Source organism: Sesamum indicum, linkage group LG1, assembly GCF_026168435.1.
Source record: "Sesamum indicum cultivar Baizhima isolate 11 linkage group LG1, ASM2616843v1, whole genome shotgun sequence".
Taxonomy (NCBI): domain Eukaryota; kingdom Viridiplantae; phylum Streptophyta; class Magnoliopsida; order Lamiales; family Pedaliaceae; genus Sesamum; species Sesamum indicum.
Genome location: NC_142657.1, coordinates 13671925 through 13693613, shown reverse-complemented (window position 1 = coordinate 13693613; position 21689 = coordinate 13671925). Strand labels below are relative to the sequence as shown.

The 21689-nt window shown below is 36.1% G+C and overlaps 4 protein-coding genes across 12 annotated transcripts; 2 read left to right on the top strand and 2 right to left on the bottom strand.

Moving 5' to 3' along the window:
* Positions 1-4487: 4487 nt before the first annotated feature.
* LOC105160258 (transcription regulator) lies at positions 4488-8172 on the bottom strand. Its single transcript, XM_011077571.3, has 11 exons — positions 7956-8172; positions 6959-7032; positions 6743-6813; positions 6604-6653; positions 6163-6236; positions 6020-6082; positions 5587-5674; positions 5378-5440; positions 5168-5247; positions 4995-5066; positions 4488-4905 (listed from the first exon to the last, which is right to left on the bottom strand). The coding sequence occupies exons 2-11, from the start codon at positions 6988-6990 to the stop codon at positions 4824-4826; spliced, it is 675 nt and encodes a 224-aa protein (XP_011075873.1). The 5' UTR covers positions 6991-7032; positions 7956-8172; the 3' UTR covers positions 4488-4823.
* Positions 8173-8725: 553 nt separating this feature from the next.
* Positions 8726-10503, top strand: LOC105160245 (uncharacterized). 2 transcript variants are annotated; one of them, XM_011077539.3, is made up of 2 exons: positions 8726-8881; positions 9674-10503. In XM_011077539.3, exon 2 carries the CDS (start codon positions 9797-9799, stop codon positions 10286-10288), a length of 492 nt encoding a protein of 163 aa, XP_011075841.1. In that variant the 5' UTR covers positions 8726-8881; positions 9674-9796; the 3' UTR covers positions 10289-10503. The 2 variants fall into 2 exon arrangements, with proteins under 2 accessions (XP_011075841.1, XP_088734421.1); XM_088878295.1 differs by lacking the exon at positions 8726-8881 and adding an exon at positions 8886-8905.
* A 1527-nt stretch (positions 10504-12030) lies between these two features.
* LOC105160216 (uncharacterized) lies at positions 12031-15782 on the top strand. 6 transcript variants are annotated; one of them, XM_011077495.3, is made up of 9 exons: positions 12036-12342; positions 13051-13098; positions 13212-13533; positions 13769-13840; positions 13983-14050; positions 14158-14308; positions 14765-14845; positions 14929-15018; positions 15307-15782. In XM_011077495.3, the coding sequence occupies exons 3-9, from the start codon at positions 13282-13284 to the stop codon at positions 15382-15384; spliced, it is 792 nt and encodes a 263-aa protein (XP_011075797.1). In that variant the 5' UTR covers positions 12036-12342; positions 13051-13098; positions 13212-13281; the 3' UTR covers positions 15385-15782. The 6 variants fall into 6 exon arrangements, with proteins under 6 accessions (XP_088736490.1, XP_011075797.1, XP_088736484.1 ...); XM_088880358.1 differs by having other exon boundaries at positions 13018-13098; XM_088880360.1 differs by lacking the exon at positions 12036-12342 and adding an exon at positions 12412-12476.
* A 247-nt stretch (positions 15783-16029) lies between these two features.
* LOC105160207 (sulfhydryl oxidase 2) lies at positions 16030-21399 on the bottom strand. Of its 3 annotated transcripts, XM_011077483.3 has the most exons (11): positions 20964-21398; positions 20062-20086; positions 19889-19981; positions 19177-19358; positions 18823-18892; positions 18655-18723; positions 18488-18561; positions 18265-18403; positions 17887-17927; positions 17004-17150; positions 16030-16932 (listed from the first exon to the last, which is right to left on the bottom strand). In XM_011077483.3, exons 1-11 carry the CDS (start codon positions 21206-21208, stop codon positions 16449-16451), a joined length of 1569 nt encoding a protein of 522 aa, XP_011075785.1. In that variant the 5' UTR covers positions 21209-21398; the 3' UTR covers positions 16030-16448. The 3 variants fall into 3 exon arrangements, with proteins under 3 accessions (XP_011075785.1, XP_088736461.1, XP_088736469.1); XM_088880335.1 differs by having other exon boundaries at positions 18655-18892; positions 20964-21399; XM_088880343.1 differs by lacking the exons at positions 18488-18561; positions 18655-18723; positions 18823-18892.
* Positions 21400-21689: the final 290 nt, after the last annotated feature.

Here is a 21689-nt window from a genome sequence, read left to right as displayed (position 1 = left end):
ATTATTTACGTTCCTGAGGTGGAATAATTTTCAACACCAAGAGAAGTTTTTTATATGTAAAGGAATTTGTCATATGCATGTTCAAATTACAATAAATTAATTAAGATTTTACACTACCAATTTCTTTTTATCCAAATCAAATTTACTTGAACTAAATTATTATATTTTTCATATAATTGATATCTTTTTTAATTATACACTAATTACATAATAATATATTATATTGATCAATTATCATATAATTAATTTAAATTCAACTAAATTCAATTTGAATTTAAATTTTATTAGATCTTTGACTCCATGCATGACTTGGGCCACAAGATGGACCAGGTCAGACCACTGAATATTTAGAAGGGTACAAAATCATAATATGCATGTGATTTTAGCATTGATCCAAAGTTTTTGGATCTCGATATTGGGTTTGGCCTAATTGAGTTAAAGCTCTTGACAAAAAGGACCTGCAAAACAAAACGTTAGCACTACGATGCTTAAGTTAATTTTAAATTTAAGAATAGATGAATATAAAAATAAATCATGACGAAAAATTATGATAAAAGTGATAATTTCATATGTAAAAGTACGAAATTAAAGGAACATAGTATCAGTAAGGGAGGTTCTCAGGTGTGAAAGAAGGGGTTGTCTATTGAGGGGTACCTCCCCTATTTATAGAGGAGGAATCCCTCTGTGCCAAGAGTTTCGGTGAGGGGGATTCGCATGCCCAGCAAGAAAGGCGGGATTCAGGAGGGGATAAGGTTCTTCCTTATCCGTTCCTTAAGCATCAAGTTTTCGGATAAAGGGAGACTCCTTCTTCATGCAGACTCCTACTTGGTGGGGGAGTCTTCTTAGGCTGAAGAGTCCAACCCCTTAAGGGTGCCTTCCTCCTTTCGGGCTAGCCATGGAAAGATGCAGTAAGCCTTCGTATTGGGCCTCCTTCTTAGGCTAAACTTGCAGGCTTCATCGACGCACTCTGGGTTGGGGGCTCCTCCTTGGGTCGAGCCTAGCGAGCCTCCTTCTTGGGCTAATCTTGAGAAAACATGCCTCTTTCTTGGGTTAATCATATTTGGGCCCTACCCATCATTCAAGCCCCCTACTCTAAGGAGGAAGGATGCCTCCAAATTCTTAGAGTAGAAGTCCATGTCTCGTCTGAAGGAGGGGTTAACGGGTTGTGCCTACTTCAGTGTAGGGCTTTATTTTTCTACAAGGGAATGTTAAATAGAAATAGATGTATATAGTACAAATAGATATTGCATGAAACAAAGTTATTGTGCCTCCTAGGAGGAGGGCTTATTTGAGAGGGGGCCCTTTCTGGAGCAAGACTAGGAACCTCACTGGAGGAAGAATAAGGTGTCCGCTGGAAGCATGGCTTAGATACCTCTGCAGAGGAGGGCTTAGGTGCCTACACGAGACAGAGCTTATGAGTCCTCCAAAAAAGATCCTAAGTGCCTACCCAAAGAAGGCTAGGGTGCCTGTGTGGAGAACAGGGTTTTTGTGCCCATGTGGAAGACATGGCTTTTAATGAAATGGATGTCTTTCTCGTAAAATCCTTACAAGCAAACATATGTTAACACATTGAATGGGGTAAAATAATTCTCCAAAATTATTCAATAAAAAATAATCATTGAGGGAAGCAGGTATGTAAAGATTTATTCACTGAGGGGGATGCCTGCTTAGGCGCAAGGCTTATTCCATGAAGGATGCCTGCTTAGGAGGAGGGCTTATTTTCTCAGAGGGATGCCCCCTTGGTGAAGTTTTTTTTTTAGAGGGATGCCTGCTTCGACACAGGGCTTATTCTTAGAAGACATCCACTTGGAGTAGATCCTCGTCCTTTTGTTCCTTGCATTTTTCACTAAGGACGGACAGATGGATTGGGTCAGGAATAGGCCCAAGCAATTTTAGACTGGGCAAAATAGCAAGGGTTCTAGAAGGTCCAACCATCCAAGAGGAATGGGCTTGGCCAATGTGGATTTGGACCATGATTCTTTTACAAAATGATTTATTTGTTAGACGAAAATAAAGTTTAAAGGTACTAAATATAATTATTATTATTTTTATTTTATTTTTTTGCCCACCAACTTCCGTTCAGCTCTCTTTATCTCTATAGATTGGGCCCTTCACCCCCCAACTTCAACTCCCATCCCACAAAAAAGGCTTCAACCTCATAAAAGAATAATAGTAATAATTCAGCTATTAATCTCATCGATCGTTATGGCTTCCAGTTCCCATGGTGGTGGAAGCAGCTCTCATCGAAACCCCAACCATTCTGGTGCCAACCTCCTAAGCCCAGTCGTCGAGCATGAAGCTCTATTTGATGAATATGTGCAGGGGAACATCTCTTTAATTACCTCAACTCATCCACGCAGTCAAAGACATCTGGATCCAGGAAGAGAGACCCCGAGTAGATTTCAGAAGCACCACGACGGAGCACCCTTTGGAGGGCCAAGTTTCGTCGAAAAGCGAAAACACCAGCACCACCACCACAACGGAGATACACTCGAACCAGTTTTCCGGCATAACTAGGAAGCGGACTAAAGTTGAAACTACCTCTACCGAGGTGATTCACAAGAAGCTCGCCTCTTAACACACACACATATATATACATATAGACACACAGAGAGACGCATGAACAAACAAAAAAATAACAATGGTATAAGGTAGTTATATATCATCATTTATAACTAAAATACAAAATATATGGATTGAATACTATGGCTTTCTTATACTTAAGTATTGTTCATCTACAAGAATTTGTAGTCTTGTTCTCTCTCTATCTAAATTTAACCCCCACCCCCCTCCTTCCCTTCTTGTGCGTGTGTGTTTGTATCTGTGACACAAAGTTTACACATTTTCAATCAAGATTGTGTGCTTACATCCTACCTTCTGAGTAGTAATACCTGTTATATGTATATGCATATGGTTAACTCTGAGTAGAGTTCACCGGCTTCATTACAAAACCTGGAATTAATTTATCATTCATTGTAATGAAATATTGGCAATACAATACAGGGTAAATTACAATTACAACGTTGTCTCCTGAAATTTGTTATAATTACAAAAAATTTTCTTTTTTGAAAAATTTTAGATACCTCCCTGATATAATAATATAGGGTAAATTACAACATTCTCCCCTGAAATTTATTATAATTACAAAAATTCTTATTTTTTGAAAAATTTCAGATACCTCCCTGATATTTGATAAAATTATATAATTTTTAAATGGATGTATAAAATTATCAATTTTGCTCTTATTGTATTTTTTATTTTATTTAAAAAATTAAAATTTATACAAAAAAATCAATTGGAGTCGAAAAAATTTTAAAAATTATAAAAAAATTATCTATTAAGTCCATAAAGAAATTTAAAGAATAAATAAAATTATAATTTTCAATTTATAAGGGTATTTTGGCCAGGTCAGCACAAAAAATAGATGAAAAACTAATGGATTGGACTAAATGGGAGTATTGATAATTTTTTAAACAATGAGGGATATTCGTAATTATGCCATACCTTAGAGAAAGTCGTTGAAATTTACCCTACAATTATATGCTATATATTAAACTCCATCGTAACTCAACAAATATACCAAATACCAAATCAAATTTTAAGTAGATTTGTCCTTATTCATGATTATATATTCTCGTATTCATTGACACAACGATATATGTATACATATATATATCAACAGCATATGTCAACTATAGTAATTACAAAATGATTTCATTTGAAAGTCAATCATATTACAAAATAATAACGTAACACCATTCTTCGTACACATAAATTAATTCTAACGATTTCAACCTCTAAATATATGGCTAACCTTCAAATTAACAAGTCAAAATCTAAAATTTAATGCTCCAAGCATGCCCATTGCTCACAAACCCATACGTATACTACCAATTTAATTAATTGAAATCTAACTATATTTTCTATATTACAATATTCACGTTCATCTTATACTGCATTTATACAATACACGTCAACACTCACCCCCCCCCCCCGCTATACAAAATGATCAATATATATATATATATATACACACACACAACACATATATGATCATCTTAAGTAGGTAGCCGGAAGAGAAAAATGGCATCCCATTCCGAACAACCTAAAACCGTTAGTGAAATCGAGTTGCCATCCAATCAAAATCTACCCTTTAATCCAACATCATCCTAGACCTAATTCTCAATCACCCTTCGATGATGATGATGATGAATTTGTCGTCAGTCGCAGGACCCTTCACGGGCAGTAGAGGCTCCTAAGAATGACATACAAAGTTACAGAACTGAGAACGCATACGTATGCACGCTCACTGTCCCGGAAATGAACAAAGATGAGGTCCAAGTGATGTCGTGTTGGTACAATCCCTTCAACAGCCATATAATTCTTGTCATAAAGGTGAATATGAAGAGGTTCTTCAATTATTACGACAGAAAACAACATTAATCTCTTCACTTTGCTCTATCTATTAATCCATCAACACCTCAGGATAGTGTTGTAAACAAACCATTTCAACCAAGGATTTTAACTAAGGCCGATCAAGGCAGTACAAGTTTAAAATTCAAACAATACAACCATCTAATTAAAAGTTAATGAGATAAACCTCAGGCCTGATACAGAAATGACGATGACACAAGATTTCTAGAGCACAACAGAACAAGTGATGTGAGCTTCACTAACCGTATTTACACAGGAGAGGTGTAAACACTTATTTACAGAACCCAAGAACAACATACATCAACCTAGCTACTAACCAAGATACTGCAACGAGAGGTTGATACAGGTATTCTACAGTGATATAATCATTGGATTGCAGCAATTGATGATCATATGTCCATACCATCAAATATTTCTCCATCTTCCTCGTAACTCGAATCATCAGCAAAAAAGCCTTCACTCACCAAGTTGCTGCCACAAAGAGCAGGTGGATTAAGCCAAAGAACTTATTTAATTCAAATGGCAGTAAAAAACGATGGATGAATAAAAGTCTCAATTACCTTAAACAGCTAAACCGAAAGCTTACGACCCGCTTGAGCTTTCTATTGTAGAAAAAGAAATGGTATGACCATCTGGAAGGTGTGGAAAATAAAAAGAATAATAAGCAATAAGGACAAAAGTTTAATATCTACTAAAGCCAAATCATCTATTACATAATCATATTAAAGCTTACATGGCTCCTTTTTCAAGAAAGGGGTCAGCTTCAGCGTCTGGGCTGTAACTGTAGATTTCACATTCTGCTAGTTTCACAACCTGCAAGATCAATAGTGTCAAGAAATTGCTCTATCTAAAGTGGTAAAGCCTTTTAAGTTAGCCATTTTGTGCATGGACATGGTCCTCCATTCTTTTGTTTTTTCTTTGGTTCCTCCAAGGATTAGGATACCTCATCTAGAGCCTTGTACAAGGTCTCTAGCAGTGGACCTCCCTCATTCTCCTCAAGCCACTCCTGCAATCAAAAGCTCAGAAATTTGACCATAAATGCTTTTTTGCAGCACTAGAAACTCTTTTATTTGGTCTTAGTAGGGAAAAAAAAAAAAACAAAACTCTTTTATTTGGTTTTTCAGTTATAGAATCATAGATATAGGAAACTACCTTTGACGCTTCGAACATGTAAACATCGAAAATTTGTTTAAAACTGTCCCAGCTTTCTTCAGTGAAAAACTCGTGGGCTCTCACTGCACTGGTAAACCAAATATTGGCAGATTGTAGCATAAAAAGGAGAAACAGAATATATATCTCACAGCATCAAAAGATGTATAATGGCAGTGACACAACTAAGAACCAAGATATCAACTGACTACTGTGTTGGGATATGGAGAGACTTGAACTCTCAGCTCCTATAAGAGCAACAGTAATCTAAACTGTCTGTCAAACCTTCTGACAACACTCCCAAAGCTGTTAAGAAAGGATTATATAGCGGGATGCCACGTCGCAAAGAAAGCTGACAGTGGCATTACCCATAATCCTCCTTGTTGGCTCCATCTCAATCAATAATTACATAATCCAACATAAGATACAGAGTTACCTGAAGTCATAGTCTGGATACATGTGATGGAGAGTAAGAAGCAGATAAATCAATGTCTTCCGGCTGCCAGGTAAAAGTATGAAATGAGGCTCATATCAAACAAGAGAATGAAAAGTTAACAAGTTTTTAGATGATTCAGCAACCTGGATCTACTAAAGAGATATTCAACTGGTGAAGAAGAGTCTGTATCCGAGGACTTTCCAAGATGATCAAGAATCTGGATTTGAAAAAATAATTTGAAAGAATAAAAATAATTAAATCTCAGCAAAACATGTGGTGATACATTAATTTGAGACTGAACTAGATAACACAATATCCAATTTATGAAAGATACGACATGGAGATACAAGCTAAAACTTCATAACAAACAAAATTTTGGGCATAGAATCTGAAAAATACATGTGAGAAATCTTAAGATGGAAAGATACTGAGTCCAAACTAGTAGAAATCAGATATGATTCAGAAGATAAGAGCATTGACCGCCTATCTATTGATGGCAAAGGAGACTATTTGAAACATCAAGGATGCGAAACTAGAATATCTCCATAGTCCATAAAATAGATATAAAAAACAGAAATTATTACCTCATTCTCCAGGCTCAGAGAGAGCTTCTTATCTGTTCCCGTATGTTTGCCTAAAAAAGCAGAGAGCCAAGAAACTCCATGTCCTTCAATTTCCACCAACAAACATATTGTGTGCTCTCATATTGGAAATCATACTTACAAGAGTAAGCCTCCAAGCATCCTTTGATAGTTCGTTCTACAAGATTTACATGGCTCAAGAAATCATTTATCCTGAGGAAACACCACATATTGATCAATCAATTAATGTCCAAGGGCAAATCAGAGGGAGAAAAACTTATTATCACGAACATTTTAGTCAATTAACGATTAAAAATGAAGTAGAATAAATTAGATCTGTGAAATCTTTAAAACTTACCGTTCAAGAGGAGTGTATTCCAAGTACTTCATGATGGATGCCAATAGAAGCCGCGACTTCACTAAAGATACTGCCTGCATTAATGATATATATGAAAATCTGAAATTTTTCAAGCCAAATACATTAAAAGTTATTTACCATCTCAAGAAAACTAACTTGAACTTCTCAAGCAATCACAAAAGTTGAAAATAATTCACCAACTCAAACAGCCACAAGAGTTATACTGATCAAACTACTCATTGGATTGGCTTTAAACACGCCAATCCTCTAACACCAAAAGCTCAAAGAGTTACTTTATGATGATAAAGCACAATAATGTCGTTAAATTGGGGTCCTCATCAGATCTGGAAGTCATTATTCCAGGGTTAAATCCGTTTGTTTGCAATTCCAAAAAGTACAGGCAGGTAAAGGGCAATCCGAACCCAACTTTAGATGGTTGCACAAAATTTTCCAAAACATCCTATCTTCCTTCAAATCTCAGTTCTATCTTCCCTGAGTACACATATTCCAAATTAAAGTAAATCCACGATTCCATGCCATGGGAAACCTAAATTTCGAGTCAATCACAAATTATCCAGAAAATTTTCCCCCCTTTAGTCCAAATAGGGCTTCTTACTTCTAATTCTAAAATATCCCCCTATAATTTAACCAAAATCCATAAAATTTTCAACCTTTTCTTAACCCACATGCACTTTAGTAAACAAACACCACCAACCCAATTTTTCCAACCGTAAAGCCGAAAAGAGAAATACTTACGAATCACAAAATTAAGCACAGAACCAGAAATCAAAAGCAGGCATGGACGAACACTGGCTTCAAAGACTATCCAATTATAAACAAAACCCACCTCAACATCACGAGTTTAAGCAGATCTACATGTAGACTTTCCATAAACATAAACAAAGAAACAAGAATTCAGCAGTAACTAAAGACAAAAAATATTGTAACCGAAAGGAATTACATAAGCAGAATTCTTCGAAAATAGAGATAAGCATACCCTTTTTAGCCGATTCGTCGGAAAGAAAAGCAATCTACGGGAGTTCCTCGAATTAATTGAGCGAAATTTAAACGGGTGGCAAGCAAATGAGAACCAAACTGCGGAATCCACTCAATTTTGATGATTTATTTGTCAATTTGAATATCGGGTGAGATTGGGATATTTCTGACTTCTGGCGAGGGTTCAAAGTTGGTAAGGCGCTATTCTCAACAACTGAAGTCGCTATTTGTGGATTTATCTTTAAGCAGTTCTTTTTAGGAATGCAGGAAGTCCGCTTTCATTTACCTTTCATTTCTCAAAACAAATGAAACGCTCTATTAGTTTCGTTCGAGTCCATACATCATCACATAAATTGCACAAGTAAATAAAATAAAAATACAACACATTATCTCCTTTTTCATAGCAGTTTTGTTGTATCTTTTTATTTATTTATATTAATTTCCAAGTATTATTGTGTTGAATTTATATTTAAATATAAATATATTATATGATGTAGTAATAAATTTTATTTAAAAAAAAAAAACAGAGCAACAAATCCACCTTTCTCTTATTCTCAATTGAAATTTCATCAATTTGTTTTAGAATACTAATTTTGATTCTCAAATATTTCTTGAACTTAAAAACACATTTTAGTTTAATTTGAAAGCTTAAGAATATAATTTTGCTAAAAACATTCTTTTTTAATTTGATGGCAGATTCAATTTGATTTAGGTGTATATTATTAATGTGACAATGATATGGCTGTCAAAAAAATAAAATAAAATGTGACAAAGTCGCTGGCAGCAGCAAATGCAACTCTACCTTGCATAAAGGTCTGTTTCTGAAGAAATCGTGTTTGTTATTGGCTTACTCTCATATCACCAAACAAAACAATCTGGAACCATAAGAATCATGTTGCTCGCAGTCTTCATTTTGGATTCATACAGGTATGTATGTATGTATGTATGTATGTACTTCTTTTGAGCCTCGTTATCCTTTCTCTCACTTATGTCTGTGATTGTGGCCTAATTGTTTATTAGAATTCAGTTTTCCGTCTGAATTCTTCGTTACATGTATTGCTTTGTGTAGAAGGTGGTCTTTTTTTATTCTTGAATAGCTAAACTGCAACGCCACTGTCGGTATTCAGTCAAGTAAATTGGGAACAGAATTGATTTGGTGAAATCATTGCGTCTTTTTTCTGCCAATTTTGGGTCTTCATGTGAATTGAGGAGAGAGAATTTGCGAAAAATCTGTGGGTGAATGTTGAATTTGAAATTGAGGGTAGTAATTTTAAGTAAAACTGTGAAAAAGTTGTGTAAATTCTGGAAGGATTGATTAGAGAAATGGGGTATGGTGTACAAGTTTATTCAGTATCCGTACTGTATGTGAGCTGAGATAATTCTATATTTTGGGCCAAATATTTTTGTGGGTGTTGAGCATTTGCAGCAGTTGATGTAAATGAATTCGATCATGTTTGATGAACTATTCTTGGATTGATATACATGCTGCATCAAGTGGATAACTGGAGATGCTCAATCTTGCAGTAAAGATTTTTCTTTCACAAGTGTCTTTTAAACAATGCGTGGTCGATGTTGTCAGAAGTTTATTTGTTATTACTAACAACTGAGGAACTTTTGGAATGGTTTGAAATATGATGAAATTGTGCGTAATTTTTGTTTAGTTTGCCAAATCCAAGTGTTTGTAATTGACATGTAATGATTTTGATGGTTTGACATCAGGTGATTGCAAGCTACATCTGGAAACTGTTCTTACACTACATGAAAAGATTGCTAACTCCAAACCTTGGATAAGAAAATCTGTTCTTTGGCCACTGCCTCCTCTGGCTTTGAGCAAACTACAAAATGTTGTCCTTCACAAAAACTTTCACCACTTTTCCCTCTCATATGCCGCATACTTTCCAGCATCATTACATTCCATCTCTGGTAGTAATCAAAAGCAGTAGTGATAACGGCAATAACATTGCCAGTGGCAATGACTTAGACACATCTCCACCTGCCCCACCACCTATAACACGACCAGAAATGGTAGAAATTCGGTTCAAAAGAGGTTCAAGAAAAAGAAGAAAGCAACAGCAGGATGGTGTTATTGATAAAATGCCATCGAAGGTGGCTTCTCCTCCAAAGGATTGGGACTCAATGACTCTCGCTGAGAAGGCTATGGAGCTGTATGTGGGTGAGAAGGGTGCATTGTTTTGGCTTAACAAATTTGCATATGCATCCATATTTATTGTTATTGGAGGATGGATATTGTTCCGGTTTGTTGGTCCGGCACTCAACTTGTACCAGTTGGATACTCCTCCCTTGTCTCCAACTTCCATGTTCAAGGGATCATGAAAGAAGCATCATATGCAAGAAGTTTCCGAAAGGAATTTAGATGAGAGGGATGGAATTTTAGGATGGAAAAGCTGTTGCTCTCTTGTTTGGGCGAATTTTCGAATTCCACCTGTTGGTGTAGTTTCAAAGTAACTGTCTTCGGTTTAGATGTATGATTATATTTTTGAACTTGAAATAGTTGTTTGATGTCTTGATATAATTGATTTTTCCATTCAGACAGCTTGGAAAAAGAGAAAACCACCTCGAATTGAAACTAAAGAGCCAAGGTCCGAAATCTGTAATCAGGAACATCATTTGGATTCTCCAGGCTATTTCCCGCAAAAATCTAACGTATAGGTGTTTGTTGCAGTTTATTGGTCGTTAATATGCATGAAAAATAAATACCACAACAAAAATCATAAGGAGAGCGATGAGTCCTAGCGGGTTTGCAAGTCTCATTTTGGGTGAAATAATGGGTTTGGACAACATTAACATATTCTCTCATTGGTATGAGAAAGTTACCAACCATCCTCGGATTTCAAAACAATACTTCAAGTGGAACAACAAGAAATCCCACAAATATTATTAGTGTTTGATCTGACATATGCTACCATAATTTCTTTTCTCTGTCTGAATTTTTCAACATTAAAAAAATAGAAAAAATGCATATCATTCTGTGTGATATTAATGTTTAAAATACCTCATGTGAAAAAAAATATCAATTACCTCTCTATGTTATTAAAATTGAAGTAATTCACTTCCTTAGAGGGAGGTGTGTAATGCACTCGCCTTTCTTGCAACTGGGCATGGTTTTTTCAAATATAAATATTATTTTTATATAATATATTATATAAAATTTATTAATAATTATAATATATATAAATATTTATTGAATAGAACTAATTTTTATAAAATATATAATATTTTTAATAATACATACTTTTTTATTTAAAAATAAAAAGAAAAACTTCACTCCATCCCACCCCCTCACCAGCCACCCTCCCCCGGCGCCGAAGGCCCCCCTTCTTCCCCCTCATCCCCCCCCCCCCCCCAACCTTCTCCCCTTTCCCTGTCGCCTGCCCCCCACCTTCCTCGTCGCTCGCCCTCCTCTTCCTCCCCTTCCCCCGTCGTTGTCTCTTTCTTTTTGTCTCTCTCTCTCTATATATAATTATTAATTATATATAATATATATTTTTTTATTTATATTCTTTAAGTTTATGTATTTATTTAAATATTAACCATCAAGTGAAATAAATCAAAATTTGGACCGTACATTTATTAATTTAATTTGGACTTTAGATTCAAATTAATCCAATAGTTATTAATAAGATTAAAAATATAATTTCATAATAAAAATTAAAAAAATAAAATTAAAGAAAAAACGGGTGAATTAAACGATCTCGCGTGTAATTGTTCTATTTTTCTTTTCACAAAGAGCTAATTTGTTTGTTTTTTTTTTTTACAGAGGTTAATTTGCTCATTTCATATAATGTAAGGGTAGGGGTAAATTGCATTTAATCTTAAAAAAAACTGCATAAAGTGGTGGAAGAGTGTATATGGGAAGAATCTTGTGAGCTAATTTTCTATAAACAGAATTTGCGAAATGAGCTTTTGCATAATCCATACTCATACTTAACTGATCTTCTAGACTGAAAAAATAAAGAAAAGATACCCCTTTCCCCGTTGGAATCTCAACTACAAAACAAGTAAACAAAGAAACACAGACAAAAAGTAGAATACCTCTGGGCGTACATTATACACAAACGTCACTGGGAAAGAGTATAAATGGTGGGGTCACGCTTGAAGGGCTCAAGACACTAATTCCTATTACGGAACTATTTTTTCTTTTAATTTTTGAACTTTGAAAAACAACTTTTTTTCTTGCATTTGTATGTGTGTGTCTATATACATATGTACACAAAGACATACACACACACACGCATCAGTGAGTAGAGCGAGCAATTGTGTCTGAGCAAAAACTTGAATTTGCAGTGCATAGAATAAGGACACTCAATCTGTTGCTTTTAGCAACGAAAGGAAGATTTCTTAGCTTTCAGATATCCGATCCCCTTCTTGTAAGTCTCTTTTTTACCGGACTTCTTTTGCTTTCTAAGTATATTGTATTAAGCTACTACAACTTTGTAGCGCTGTCTTTCTATGCATGTAACACATTGTTGAGCTAAAGATCTTTTTTCTTTTATCCATCTGGGTATGTTCCATTATCCTCGCATTGTTTAAACATCATTGGATATGTAATGGTTCTTTGGGTACATTCTCTTAAATTCGAACAATCTTTTTATGTAATGTTTCTCTGCACTTAACAGTGGGTTGGTTCAAAATCACATTTTTCACATAAGGATATGTTCAAATTTCCTTCTTTCTTATAACTTTCTGGAATGTGTTGATCTCTTTCCCTGTTTTTCTAATTCTGGGTTGTTTCGGTGGGAGTTTTTGCAAAATGAGATTTTGGTTTTTGGTAAAAAAATTATTATTTGAAAGGCCTTTGTTTTTCTCGAGGAAAAGCTAACATTTTTTTGGAATTTGCTGTTACGCTTATTTCATTCTTCGTTTGCCTACTTTATTTGCCACCTTTTGGTTCTTTCTTCATAACCTTTTTGTTGATTTATGGTGTCGTCTTTAAAATGAGGCTTCAATAGTAGTTTTGACTGCCAAGAAACCATTAATGTTTATTCAACTAGTCTTTGATGATTATCATCATATGTTTTGTCGACCTGCTTTATATTGTGCAGACCTGATTTCTTTCTACCTCATTTCTTCATTAGAAAATCTTACGAATTGGTAACATAGACATGCTCGGAGCTCTGTTGCAAGTAAGGAATATGAACGTTAATGTGTTTTCTCTATCTCAACTAGATTCATTTCTGTTGCATGTGCTGTCAATTTCTTGGTAATACAATGCAACTCTTGCTTTATTATGCCCCAGGTTCCCTGTTAAAAGAGTGGTTTATAAAGTTCTCCTTCCAATAAGGGGATTAATCACTACTTGATAAAGGATGGCGGATCACCTTGGTTTACTGGTTGATCACTTGCTAACTGAATCAACTTTGGAGGCTGCAATCGAAAGTAAAAACTCACTGAAGCAGGTGGAACCGGTGGCATTTAATGACATGATTATATGTTGTTCCTCCCATAAGGAGTCTGAAGCTACTTTATCTCCAAGGAAACTGGTGGAATGCAGGATATGCCAAGACGAAGACATTGACTCAAATATGGAGGTTCCATGCTCTTGCTGTGGCAGCTTAAAGGTCTGTTGCCAGCTAGTAATTACTATTGCTTTTGCCGTGGGACTTTGGTTTGACGAACCCCTTCTTACCTTTTATGCATGCGTTAAGACAAAAGAACATGGTTTGCTTCTTTCTGGTCATTTTCTAAACCAGCTTTTTAGTTTAACCACTATCTCCATGAATTATCCTTATTTTTGTTTCATGTTCCAATTTATACTGCGCCAACATCTCAAACTTCTACCTGCTCAATTTCCAGTATGCTCATCGCAAGTGCATACAGAGGTGGTGCAACGAGAAGGGCGACACTGTGTGTGAAATATGCCATCAGGTGGGCTACTGTTTTGTTGTGCTTCCCAAAAGCTTGTATTATGTTGATTTGGCTAAGTTTCACTATAGCATTAAACTCAATGTAAGCTTCTATACTTTCCTACTTGCATGTCTTATGCTTGTTTATTTTGCATGTCTTGTAGCAATTCAAGCCAGGATATACAGCACCACCTCCAATTTTTCGTATTGGGGGACTAGCAATGAACTTGAGGTGATTCTCCTTTCTTTCATTTTCAATTTCTTTGTATGGGTAGCATGTAAAATAGTAGGAAGTTATGTCCATGTATAGTTGGTGTTAATCAGTTTTTTACTTATCAGGGGAAATTGGCAAATTGCTAGAAGAGACTTGAACAATCCTCACATTGTTGCAAGGGTTTCAACTGATCGTGATTTCCTAGATCCAGAATATGACGAGTATGCAGTTTCTACAGCACGAAGCATGTTTTGCTGTCGTTCTGTTGCCATAATAGTAATTCTCCATGACCTCAACCACCCTGCCCCCTCTCCTCTGAGTGTGTTTATATGTGCTTAGGATGTGTTCTGAACCTAGCTGCAACCGTACAAACTTTCAGAGAAAAATGAAAAGAAAAGGAACTTCCAGGGAATCAAGAGTTTGTAGGCAAAAAGAAAATTCAAACTCTGCATTCCGTAGTCTATAAATTTCTCTCATGCATGGTACAGATGGGTTTTCTTGGTTGGAAGATTAACCAACCTCAAGTAAAGGATAAAAAGTGAACTAAACAAATAAAGAGAGGAACTTTCAGATTGGTATTCATCAGTAAAGAGAAATGCTTATTCAGATAAGCTACGTGGTGTTCTCCTTAACAAGGACATGGCATTCAAATGTGTTCAAATGAAGACATAATGACAGGGTGCATATCAGAAACGATCTGATAAAATTTTCTGTTTATGTATTTTCTTGCAGTTTATGTTTCTCCTAGTTTTGAGGCATACTCTTCCTGTCGTCGTTAGTCAAGCAGGGAACTATTATTTCCCACCTATCATGGTACAAATCTGGCTTATGAAAAATGGGAAATATGTGTTATAAACCTGCAGAAGAAATTTCTTAGTTGTTGATCTCTATTACAGTTATCGATGCTACGAGTTGCTGGGATTATTCTGCCAATTTGTGTAGTACTGAAAGCAGTGACTTTCCTCCTACGTTTCCGCCACCAACAGGTAACTAAAGTAGCAAAAGATTCTTTTTTATTTTTTTAAAAATTACTTATGACTTACGAGAATGACACCTGATTTGCAAAAATCTTCGAGGAAAAATATGGTTGTTGAGGCTTGAATTTGGAAGTAGAACAGGTTTCTGAACTGGCGACAACCCGATGAATCACCAAAATTGCATATTACTCGCAGACCAACTTTCATGCACTCCTGAAATATCTAAAGAGAAAAAATGTAATCTTTGGCTTTCCTTGAGCTAACGTATTTACGATGTCTTTGGCTGATAATTAACAGGCAATTCTATCTGTCTCTCCATATGATGAAGAAACTGGTCTATTGACTTTACATCAGCCACGTGAGATTGGTGTATGATAAGTTGTAGTACTCAGAGCTGACCTGATGCTTCGACACTGGAGTCAACCTGGTATGGCATCCAGTCGCATTTAGGATCTTCAAATTGTGAAAGCTGTTAAAGCATAGCTGCTGCAAAGAAAGATTCAGAAAGTGAAGTATATCTAACATGGTTCTGGATGATTAACGAAAGTTGTGTGTAGTTTTATGTGAAAAACTAGGCAAAAATGCCTTGCCTTGGGATAGGGCGCTATTTTAGAAGTTGTCCCTCCTTCCAAGTGTTAAAAGTAGAGTAGCCTTTTAATATGCTCCTCTTGGGGAGCATTTGTTGTACATTAAATAACTGATATATGTCAATGTATATATCTAAAGTAAGAGTAAATTAAAGCTATCGATGAGCTACTCGATGTGTTTCTTGATTTGTTGAATAAGCTAATCTAATCCAGGCTACAGCTAAGATCATAGAAAATTAAAGTTGAAGGGAAAAAAATGTTGGGAAAGTTCGGGAAAGCAGTAGTTTGCTTTTGTAGTTCGCAGTCCCCATCTAAAAGCTTTCTTCTCTTTACCACAATCTTTTTCTTCACAATCATTATGTTTTGCATCATACTTAATCTCAGGGCTCATCTTTCAGGTTTGAGCAAAGTTTCTTTAGCTAAAATGCCGTCAAGTCACAAGTTTACCATCATTCATGCAGAACACCATATCCCAAAACAGATTACAGAACCGACAGTTTTTCTTCGTAGTTACACAATTCACATGTAAAATCTGTACACTCTAATAGAAAGAGATGCCTGAGATGATAGATGTAGAATCATCTTATAAGAGGCTTCCATCTCATTCTGGTAAAAGGCCTGAATCACTTGTGTAGAAACTCTGTTCATTGTTAGTGCATAGATTCTGTTAACTATGTCCATTACAGCTTCGCCTCAACCTAAAACTTCTGAGTGAGAGAATATGAGGACGTCAAACTCCCTACAGTCAAGCATCCATAGCACCTCAATTTTGTTTTCATCGCACTTGTATTCATTTTTCCTCTCCTTTTTAAGATTCATCTGTTCACTAGAGTGCCTGTATTCTGTATATAGTCATATATTCTTTAAAGAGTGTAGATGGTATTTATACTTCCGGTCCTTTTGCCGTTGACGCCAGTAGCAGGCGAGTGCTCCAAATGCACAGCTTCCAACAGCAATCCCAACTGCAGCACCCACTGGAACCACAGCTGCATGTCTTGAAGCCAGCAAATCCTCAGCTACCATGCGATCAGCCTGTCTTTCCACTAGAAGTTCTTTATCCTTGAATTGGGTCACGAGTGATTTCCCATAATAGCCAATCAAGAACCTGTAGACCTCATCTTGATCCCAGTCAATCAGACTATAACCATCATTTTTTTCACTACCACTTAGATAGCATGAAGGACAGAGCTGTTTTGGAGGCCACATGATCTTTGGGAATTCAGGATCAGCAGTTCCCAGAGATGGCTCCTCTTTCATAAGTCTCTTGTTAACTTTGTTGTGTGCATCCCACAACCAAAGCACAAAATCACGAGCTTTCTTGAATGGGCTGGAAACACTGCATTTCCAATACTTATTGTTGAATGACATATTTTAAAGATATTGTAAGGTAAGCCTGAATAAACTTGCCTTGAACACATGCTGTAAAAATGTAGCCGACACTCTTCACAGATAAAGAAATTGTGAACAAAATCACAAATAGTGGTAAATGCCATTTGGCTTTCTCCATCATCAACTCTTACAGAAAGTGCATGCAACAAAAGCCACAAACCACAACTGCGAAAGAAACAGATGCATCAGTTAGGACTGCACAATTTGAAGGTTTATGACCTACTTTCATCTTTGTTCAAAAGAGGGTTGCTTTAAGGGTATGGGGACCTAGCCAAGAATTACCATTATTCCTGGACACATCTAGCAGAATACATGCCGTGACATGCAGTGAGGCAAAGGTGTTTTGAGATTTTGACTGATGTAGCACAATTACAAGATGTTTCTAGGAGCTAGACAGCCAGTTGCAGAACAATTACATTAGATTCTACAGGTTATACTAAATATATTCCTGAACCAAATTCAGAGCTTGAGAAGGTTTTCTCAACTACAAAAACGAAGTCAACAGCAGTATGGAAACCAGTTTTTAGTTAGAAGCCACTTGTTCATCTCTTTCACATCCCAGATGCTACCCACAGAACTAGTAAACCTATCATCTCCCGACCTAAAGCACTTTGGTCGAGAACATCCAGCAGATGGATGTATAAAACTCTTTGAGCTCTTGTTTGTCAGCTACAATGAATCAACCACCAGTATTAACAAGTCAACAAGAAAATCTAAAACGCTGTCTAGTTTAGTAGGGGCAGGGAATCTCAAATATCCATGGATGTGCAGCTTCAGCAACCAAACTATGCCCACATTTACTTCCAAGCCTGTTTTTCCACGTATGCTAAAAACTCATTAAGTGTTTCCCGATAAAATTCGAAAACAAGTTTACTTGAGGAATAAATCTGAATGCGCTTACCTAAAACCTCTGGTCTCACTTTTGCTTCCGCGACAAAAGATCTAGAAAGAGAATTCATTGCCAGATTGCAAATATCAGTAGTGATAAGATTACAAAAACATTGTTACAAGGATTCACCTAAAAGTGTGCAGTAAACATTCTGCACAGAACTAGAACAGGCAAAAGGTCCCATACAAGACCAAAGGTGCATAAATTCTAAATGAATGTCTAATCAAATTTTCTTTAATTCGGAAAGCAGCTGCATTCAACTAATGAGCTAACATGCATTTTGTAGTTGCTGAATGTATAAGTATCTGATAGCATGTCAGGTTCTCCTGCCCTTAGGCCTTTTTCCAAATGCCTTTATATTAGGCCAGATATTTTGGTTTGGTTACGTACCCAGTGTCCATGAGGAACATTGTTTCCACAAATCTGATAATTCCTGAATTCTCCCTTCTCGCCAATACTTGCTGTTGCCTTCTTGTTGACTGAAAAATCATTAAAATCAACAAGTATCTCTGCAGTTCCCTTCCGGCATCTAAAGAACAGTATCCAAATCCAAATTAAGAAGAGTGAAGCATATTAGCAACTGACATAGAGAAAGAAAGGACATATTGTTGACCTTCTCGATGGGTGATGAACGGCCAAAAGTTGAAAGAATTTTACAAGTGAGGCTCGAGTATCTGATTTGATCATCTAATCATGATTATTTAGTGAATAAGCAAACTCATAAGTTAAGAAAATTGATAGAACTAAAAGCCAAAACTGAAGTAAAACACAAATGTTCACCTTGTGGTCTAAAATGATTTCAAAAGCATTAAACGTTGCCTCCTCAATATCATATATTGCATGTGCAATCTTTCTCGAGAAACACATCAATAAGTCAGAAAGGAATACAAATAAGAGGTTAAATTTTATCAATTTAGTCAAACATTCAGAATATGGTCTCACAAGCACCTGTCCAAAATCTGAAGCATTTTTCTGAAGTTGATCATTCACATACTTCTCATCATCTAAGCGATAGGAGCTGTAAATATAAATAAAAATAGACATATGAAATGAGAGATGAAATTAAACCCATTATGAGGTGCAAATATATAGCTATGAGCTATCATCAGACTTATAGAAGCACATGTGAAATCTTAGTAGAGAGAAGAAAAAACAAAATCCTATGGACTACTACCTATGTGCATTCTGTGAACATCATGCACCTAATTATTCGTAACTTCTAATATGAGTATACAGATGAAAAGCATCGAACGCTTCTACTAAACAAATGATACTAGCCAATACCAAGAAATGTTTTCCTACCTGCTTAGTTGCTTATTAATCCAATTTAGCAAGAGTTCTGCTGTCCGGCCATCATCGATAGAGCGTATTTCACTCTTTTCTTGCTCTGGGTCCCAACTACCAGACACAAACTTAGAAGGTGGACCCCATAAAAGCATAGGATAGTGCCCAACAGAGAACTTATCACATAGATTAGTATTTATCTGTGCTGCCAAACAAGGAAAATTGGAGAAACACTCAAGAAGCTATAACTTGACGAGGGCTGTTTAGAAAACACAAAGTACTAAAATTAAACACAAGATGAAGCGATATAAATGAGCACTTCTTTTTGCTTGCATTGCATGACTTTTAAGTAAACAGCATGCTCATACTTGAAGAGTAAACAGCCATATACAAGAGGTTTTCAGGCCCACTCAAACAAAAATGAAAATGTAAACTTAACATCACAAAACTAACAAACAGAAAATATGTAAAGAATTTGCAAAAAACAAGAAAGGAAGAGGTCTTCATTATGTTATTCAGCAGTTTTGCTGTCTCTGCAGTGCCATTTCAGTTGCAACTACTTTTTGGGCTATAAAATCTTCGTGAGTAGAATTTGTCTCAACAGGGTACAAAAGAAACTAAGAAACAAATATCATTGGTTAAAAATCTGAGTGACTTGCACTAAAAATCATTATAACACCACAGAAAATTTGTGAAGCTGCAGATTGTTTGTGAGGGATAGCATTCCCACCTTGAAGGCACAATCTACCCTAGTCACTATTATGATCCCTGGATGGACGGCATCTGCTCCATTAAAAATCCTTGCAATCTTCTCATATTGTGGCTGCCCAAATTGTAAACTTATCGTGAGAACCATAGCCAGGCAAGTGATTGCAAATAACAAAAGTTTCAAACCCGAAATACCTTGTAATTTCTGCAAGCAGGGCACCTACAAAAGGAACAGTGGTGAGCACGATATTGTAAGCAAGTACAAGCTTAAACTTATTGGATCCAAAATGTATTTTCTAGTTAAGGGAAGAAAGTTCCTTTTTCTTCTCTTTCCGTCAATTTAGCCTCTTTTTTATTTTATTTCTTTTGTGAACAAAAAAATTTTTCGCCCGACCTGCCGGATCCGTCAATTTAGCCTTTACTAATGAGAATTGCATTTTCATTTGAGTCTCTTTAGTTTGTCTCCTGATTATGCCACTTTAGCAACTTTATGGAGGTGTAAATATTTGGTTGCAATACTAAACTAAGAAACCGAGAAGATATCCACTAAAAATCTAGGAAACCACCTGGGAATACTCCAAAAGAAATATGAGATGTGCACTGTCACCCCTTTGACCATACCAAAATGATCGCTTGTCATAATCGTCCAATTCTCCTCAATCACATTTTGTGAGGCTCAGTAACTATAACAAATGAACAATTCAACATCCAAAAACAGTGTCATACGGAAAGATACGACAAGTGGGAACGAGGTCCTGTGAAAGATTGGTATGGAGGGATAAAGCATACAATGTTACCCTGTTTTGCGCAGAAATTCTTCTGCACTAAAGCACGAGATTTTACTGGCTTATTATCTAGTCAACAAATATGCATAAAGAGAAATCCAGAGAAAAGCACCAAGTACAAACATTTTCTTGACCAACTGGACCATAAAAGACAATAACAATATCGTTACATTTTTATTTCTCTCACCACACTTCATTCATTAATTGAAATGTTCCACCCATATAAACAACCAAAAAAAAAGGTCAATTTATCAAACCAGCAAAGCCAAAGAAAAATAGACGAAAAAGTACCAAAGAAAAGGAGTAACTGACCAGTGAGCAAAGAATTCAACAATGGCATAAGCAGCGGAAGTCTCCTTAAACACAGAATCAAAATTCGTGGCGTTTAATTCCACCGCATAATCTGGTTTATCAACTGTAGCGTCGGCGATTGATCGTAGAAGCGAACGAGATCCAACGGCAAACGGAGCTGAAACTGAAATCCCAGACGCCGACGCTTCATTGCTAGGGAAAAACGACGTTAGCATTAACAAACTGACAATGGCTGCACAAGACATGGAACTTATGGTTGATGTAGATAGATACAAGAATGTGCAAGTAAGTATATTATAGATGCTTTGAGTTTGAGAGAGGAGCGCCGGTGAAGGCAGTCTAGACTCTAGGCAGAGGCCTAAAGGCTGCTCACGACGCCTTCTGAGTTCAAAGTTTGGTACCAAAGATGAAAGCTAATTTCAGGTTTTTTCAAATTAAATTAATTATGATTTGTTATATTATTGATTTTTTTTAATTATATATTAAATAATAAATATATTATATTTATTATGGAATTAATTTTAATTCCATCAAATTCAATTTCAGTTAGAATTTTTTGAGATTGTGTTGGCATTTGTTGTACTCTGCACTGTTTAGGAAAGTACACATGATGTAAAAAATGGATATTATCTTCTATTTATGGATTCTTATTAATTTTCAAGAATCTAGTGACACAAACTAGGCAGTGGCGGCGGCGGCGGCGGCGGCGGTTGTTCAACTAAGTGA